At 32.4% G+C, this 6,760-nt stretch overlaps 1 protein-coding gene across 1 annotated transcript; it reads right to left on the bottom strand.

Moving 5' to 3' along the window:
* Positions 1-1,404: 1,404 nt before the first annotated feature.
* Positions 1,405-2,486, bottom strand: LOC123229172 (probable glutathione S-transferase). Its single transcript, XM_044654808.1, has 2 exons — positions 2,076-2,486; positions 1,405-1,867 (listed from the first exon to the last, which is right to left on the bottom strand). Exons 1-2 carry the CDS (start codon positions 2,385-2,387, stop codon positions 1,502-1,504), a joined length of 678 nt encoding a protein of 225 aa, XP_044510743.1. The 5' UTR covers positions 2,388-2,486; the 3' UTR covers positions 1,405-1,501.
* Positions 2,487-6,760: the final 4,274 nt, after the last annotated feature.

Below are 6,760 nucleotides of genomic sequence, written 5' to 3'. Positions count from 1 at the left end.
AAAACTGATACTCTCCATCCGGTGTCGTCTGTCAACTCTTTTAGGCCATCTCAACATATCTTACGAAGAATGTGTGGGAAGTCGTCCAATGCTGTGAAACAGTCAAACGGTGATCATCTTAGTGCTGACATAAAATAGCCAAAAAGGAATCCACATGTTGGAATGGTATAAAAAACTTCAAATGTGTTAGTTATTGATGAATATATCAAACTTTTAACCAAATTATATAGTACAGACAACTTACATCATCGATCAGCTGTCTGTACTAATTAAATTACAAGCCAATAAGAAATAGTTAGGCAAACTATAATCTAACTCTTTGATCTACTAATTAAAAATGATAGCAGTATATAAAACTCGCTATCAATCAAAGAAACAACACGTTACCATCAGATCATTGCAAAGAGATCAAACCCTAGAATGTTCAAGAGCAAAAAAATGGAGAGAAAATATATATACTTTTCCTTTAATTGATAATAATGTCACCACTTCTTTTGTCTTTACTTATATATGAAATATAAAATGATGCGTTTTAATAACTTCAAAAACTCTCCATTTTGTAAAGCTTTCATTAGCTCCTTTTATTGTAACTTATGCTTCTTAACATGTTACTATTATTTTTTCTTAAGTTTCTTTTGGTATGTTTACCTCTTTATACATAACGTGGAACATATTTTTGACCTGAAGATTGAAGTAGCTAAAGGAATTTCAAAATAAAAATGTTCATGGGGATCTTGAAATATATATTGAATGAGATGTATAGTAGATAAGCATGATGCTTGTAACAGTTTCTGATTTGTGTAAAGTGACTATCAAAAGAGTCTAGGAGTTAATTGACTGAGATTATATGTTTGGTTATTTTAATTAAATTCCTACTTGTAGTTCACGTTTATTTGAATTTAATGGATTTGAAATGGCAAGGCGTGGATGTGGACTAAGTTTGTAGCCCAACCATGTAAAAACTCTTTGTCCCCATTACTATTGTTAATTTGTTTCCATTGTGCGCTTAATATTTTGTGTTCAAGATCAATTTAGTTATATGTTAACTGTGCTCACAAACAACCTATATAAGATTCAATCTCATTATTCATTTAACAAGATCTCTTTATTAACCCATCATGTTAAAAGACAGTGAAAGTCTTAACTTCATATTTAATTTATTTCTAGCTATGCTGATTCTAGTAGATAAATTTAAAGTATCTATCTCCGGGATGTTTATTCTATTTAAACTACATGTTCTTCTTTCTAGTATACATTTTATTAATGATAAAATGATTTGTTGTAATCAAACATTCATGCAACTTCCCTTGTTTTCTTCGATTTATTTCAAATCTAAGTACTTCTATGTAACTTCAATTAACTTTTTCCCTTTTTATTAAATTTTCATCGTAATATCAAGTTTTAAATAAAAATAGTCATGAAACTTTTATTCATGTTCTATCAAATGAGAAAAGAAACACACCGTTCTTGGCAACCCATACAAAACTTATTCAAAAGCATTTCAGTTAGTCTGAGCTGCCGCAAGCTTAAGCTGATTCTCAAGCATGATTTGGAACCTAGTGAGCATTTTGTCGTGAGGTGGCCAGCTTTCTTTGATTATTGGTGCTTGTGAAAACTCTTGTATCCAACCAAATAGCAAAGGAAATCTCTCCTTGTCTATAATTTTGATGTCAATTATCTCTTCAAGTAAACTAATTAAATTAGCAAGCCAACCCAATGCAATATCCAAATATCCAATCTTCTCTCCTCCAAAGAATTTCTTTCCCTTGAGGTTTTCTTCTAAGAATTTCAGGTTTTCCATGGCTTCTTGAAGAGCTTCTTGATCTTTCCCTTGTTTGATGAACACATTCCATATGGATAATGAAACCTGTTAAATAAATGGAATTTTAAATGATTCATCGAAAGGTCATCTTGTAATATGGATCCAATATCGTCATCAAAATTATTTTTGTTTATCATGAACAAAACATCGTTATACATAATTAAGGCATCATTACTTTGGAATCAAAAGATCATTTAGTAACATTTCAGAATTATGATACGTACTGGAAAATTTAGCCAGGTTTGATGGATACCTTGTCATCGCCAAATTTAGCCCAAAAGCGAGCCATAGCTTTTTCGTAAGGATCTTGAGGCATCAAAGGGTTTTGCTTCCAAGTTTCATCAACGTATTCAAGAATCACTAGTGACTCCGAGATTGGTTTTCTGTTGTGAACAAGCACAGGAATCTTTTTATAAACTGGATTATATTGGAGAAGTAAAGGGCTTTTGTTGGAGAGGTCTTCATCTATTGGATCAAAATGAATGCCCTTGAGCTTCAACGCCCAAACAATCCTCAAACCAAAAGGGCTAGACCAAGTCTTCAAAAGCTTAACTTCCTCTGCCATGTGATTCCTTCTGCAATTTTAATGGCGGAGAGTTGATAATTGGGAGTTTGCTTAACGCTTAATTAAATAGAAAGGTGAAGGAAAAGGGTTGCCAAATATGACAAATCAAGAGGGCCAAGACTTTGTTTCCCAATTGATATTGACACTGGTAAAAGGCCAAACGACTTTGTCCCACCCAAGGTTTAGTAAAATGGCAAATTCTTACCTGTTAATTTTTAAAAACCTAAATATCCACTCTTTTGTTAAAATTCTTTGTTAGGCTTAAAGGTAAAAAAGTCATTTAGCTAAAAATATTTGAAAAAACTAAAAATTTATCATATTTCTCCTCTAGTTTAAAAATCTAATAATTTCCCCTCATCCAAAGTTTGAAAAATAACTATTTCCCACTTAGGTTTTTCTCCTCCTTTCCAATGAAAATCTCCTTCTTAGCCATTGGCATTCTCCCTCCAGATGGCTGCTTCTCTCCCTCCTGGTCTCTCCACCGCCCTCCCTTGGCCATCCTCATCGAAGACAAAGAGGGCCAAGGGAAGGCGACAGAGAGACTGCGAGATAAGCCGACTAGAAAGGAGAAAGCCAACGACCGAGAATGAGACATTCATCGGAGAGGAGAAAAAAACCCTAGGAGAAAAATGGTCACTTTTCAAATCTTGGATTGAGGTGGTTGGGGGGGGGGGGGGGGGGGGGGGGGGGGGGATGGGGAAATGGTTAAATTTTTAAACTAAGAAAGAAAATGTGATAAATTTTAGTTTTTTTAATGTTTTTAGTTAAATAACATTTTTACTCTTAACCTTAACAATGAATTCTAATAGAATAGTGAGTATTTCAATTTTTAAATATTAACATATGAAAATTTGTCATTTTACTTAACCTTGAGTGGAAAATAGACTTTTGACATTTGTAAAATTACTAAGAATCGGCCCTGACAGTAGGTGGGAATTTTTCTGAAGGCATCTTTCTGTTATAAAGGCAAAAAAGGTAAGGCCAAAGGAAGATCCATTAATCTTATCTTCTTAGGGGGTGTTTGGTTTGGGTAATATTTTATTACCAAAATAGAAAGATTACCTTGAAGATAGATTACTTAAAAGATTACTGGGTATAAATAATTACTATGTTTGATAAAATTTGATATATATAAATAATTATTGTATTTGGTTAAAGGTAATAAAAGATTACTAATAAATTATTTTACTTAAATGCCCTTAAATATAATTATTTTTATATATTTTTTATATTATTTGTCATATTAATTAAAAATAAATTTATTTTTATCTAAAAAAATTAATAAATAATAATATAATTATAATAAACTCAAAATTACCTCAGTAATCTTTAAATACCTAAAGTAAAGATGGTAATCACATTACCACTTATATTACTTACCACGTCAGCATTGGTAATAGAAGATTACTGTAATCTTTTATGACTGACAAACTAAACAAGGGAGTAAAAGATAGATTACCAAGGTAATCTTAAAATCTCCCAACCAAACGCCCTCTTAGTGGAGTCTCAATGTCATGATTTAGTGGAATATCTTTCAATTTAAATACCAAAGATACCATCACTTATGGTTAATATAATTTTAAATTCTAGATGAAAAAGGTACATATATTAGCTCAAAGAGAAGTTGGGTTTGCAGATCTTGCCGTGGGTTGGCTTGCTGGGTTCCACTTTTATATTAATTAAATCATTCATGCAATCCAATTGCTTTTACTACTAGCAGGCATATTATTCATGAAAAAATAAATTCTTGTAATCAAACTTATTATACTCATTTCGTTTCTTCTTGCAATCCAATTTTTTCCCTTCTTACATTGAAGTGCCTAGAGCTAAATTTGAATTAAGTTTATTTGAATTTGAATTTCGGCTTAGTTTAAACAAGTAAAATGAGTTCGAATCCAAATCCGAATGACTTGCGAGCCATGTGAGCTCGCCTGTTTTATTTAAACGACATTGCCTGTTTAATGTTCTACAGTGTCGTTTGAATTAGTGAAAGATGAAAGGAAAAACTTATCCTTTGATCTTTCTTTCTCCATTCTACATACTCCAGCTCTAAAAACAATTCTATGAAAAATACTAAAAAGCCATCATAAACTCATGCATTCATCAGTTCCAGTCCACTCTAGTTCAGATCACATTATCGCTTGGTCGGCAATCAGTCACATATAATCTCCGCATTTGGTAGCTCGAGTACCTCTGTCTGTCTAGCAAGGTTTCGCGTTTGGTGACTACGAGTCGAGGGCATATCAGGTTCTCTATTCTGGCAAAGTCATTTCCCCGACAAGTCAACAGGGTAAGTCTGGAAATTTTCCTTTCTCTGGCGAATTTGTTATTTGTTTACTGAAATTTGTTGAACCCTAATTTTGGAATTAGGTTTCAAAATTGGGATTTTTGATTGGTTTTTTTTTTATTTAATACTGTTTTTGTTTGTGAATATTGGAAAATATATTTCATTATTTTTAAATTCACTGTGATTTAGTGAGAATCACCCGGAAAGCTTCAGCCTTCAGTGGCTTTGTTTACACAGTCCATTTGTTATGAATATCTGCTGCTAAGTTTTTTTTTTTTTTTCTTAATTCGTGCAGAGATACCAGAGTCCAAAAGCCTCATGGAAATCGTTAGTGCATGAGGCTCTGCACAGTAATACAGTATCATGTGGCCACGACATTCATAACAAATATCTACAGTATAAACCGGAGATAGTAATTAGTCCATTAGGCCTTTGGACTCTATTATTAATATTTGTTCTGAATATCTACTGTAATTAGTCTACGTATCTGTGCAGAGCCTAATGTGTGGATATAACTAACAATCGAAACATATGATAGGCATAGTAACTTACCACCAACTCAGGTCTTATGCATGCATCATCTAAAGCCTTTCCGGTCTTCGACTTCTTGTTGTGGATATTGCTTATTTTTTGCAAGTAATTTACCGTTTTGTAGTGTGATTTAGTATACATGTTTTTGGTTCACTGGGAGTAATACAAACATATTGAGATCATTGTGTGGGCAGTGTGGCTTGTCTTTCCTTTCTTCCTATTTATGTCATGTGTGTATTATCTAATTTATCTTCAGTATGAGTTATACATATAGATTGAGATCAGTGTGTGGGCAAAGTAGCTTGTCTTTTCTTTCTTCCTATTTATGTCATATGTGTATTATCTAATTTATCTTGCCTGCATGATTATGTAAGTGAGGATTCACATAAAACAATTTGTTATCGTTTTAAAAAATTTATAATAAACTACAGTTTGTCTGTGATTGCAGAAATAGAAGTTCTATCTAATGGTCAATTGAACCATTTTAATTTTACTTGTTAATTACTTTTTTCTATCATTATCTGTTTTAATTTGGTTTTGTGTTATAATTTTCGGTACTTGTCCGATATAGAATATGGAATTAAGAAAATCTGAATCATCCAAAGCAAGTCAAGCTTCATCTCAAACGTCTACCACTAGTATTATGGTGTCTCTTCTCGTACATCTATGGAAGGAAAGTCAATGCAAATTGAAGCTCTTATACTTAGGCCAAGGGTTGTAATAGAAGATGATTTGGAGGTTGATATAACAACTATAGAAGATTTGAATGCTTCAACTTCATAAGAGGAAGATGAGGCACAAGTACATTCCAAAGGAGCAGCAAGAGCACCACCTCCTGTTATCCTACCTATCAAGAGGAAAATAAACTTCAACTGTTTGAAATGCTTTCTAGAGGATATATTTGTTAATGTTGGGATGCGAAATATGTCGTATGTAAATATTACATTAATTGGTTGGAAATTGCAAAAGACTTAGGGCTACTACCCATTTAACATGACATATTACTCAATGTGGTGAGAGGAAGAAAGCATTGGATAAGGATGTTGTCGTGGGGGGACAAACAATATTGGATTTTCAGCCTTCAAACTTAGAGCTACATGACTGTCTTTCTACTCGACTATGTTGAAGACAAGCATAAAATATAAGTCTAACAAGGTATGTTTAAATTAATTAAACAACTTTATGGTAACAATAAAATTGTTATGTCAATAATTGTATTAATTAATGTAATGATTATAGTTTTGGTATTCCAAGTTTGAGAGCTCTTGACTCATTGATTTTAATAGATGAAATTTAATTTAATATAGTTGAGCATGTCGCATCCAATAATTGTTATCACATTCTTCAAAGTATATATATTATGCTATAGATGATATGAAGCCAAAGGATGTTAGGCTATGCAATAGGCCACAGAAGATCTTTAATGCTCAAGATGCAGTTATAGGGTCTCCAATTGTGACATTCACCACAACACACAATTGTGAGAACAGACTGAATATATAATAGAGATTATTTAAATTATCCAAAAAAAGTAATAAAGATTATCTAATAGTTA

The sequence above is a fragment of the Mangifera indica genome, chromosome 11, assembly GCF_011075055.1.
Source record: "Mangifera indica cultivar Alphonso chromosome 11, CATAS_Mindica_2.1, whole genome shotgun sequence".
Lineage (NCBI taxonomy): Eukaryota > Viridiplantae > Streptophyta > Magnoliopsida > Sapindales > Anacardiaceae > Mangifera > Mangifera indica.
Note: the sequence above shows the minus strand (reverse complement) of the source record. Positions and strands in the feature narration are given on the sequence as shown.

What these genes read in the sequence shown, in the direction of transcription:
- LOC123229172 (XM_044654808.1), bottom strand. Translation starts at nt 2,387, where the DNA reads ATGGCAGAGGAAGTTAAGCTTTTGAAGACTTGGTCTAGCCCTTTTGGT. An exon ending in CTAAATTTGGCGATGACAAG is followed by an intron (nt 1,868 to 2,075) that starts GTATCCATCAAA and finishes TTTATTTAACAG; the next exon opens with GTTTCATTATCCATATGGAA.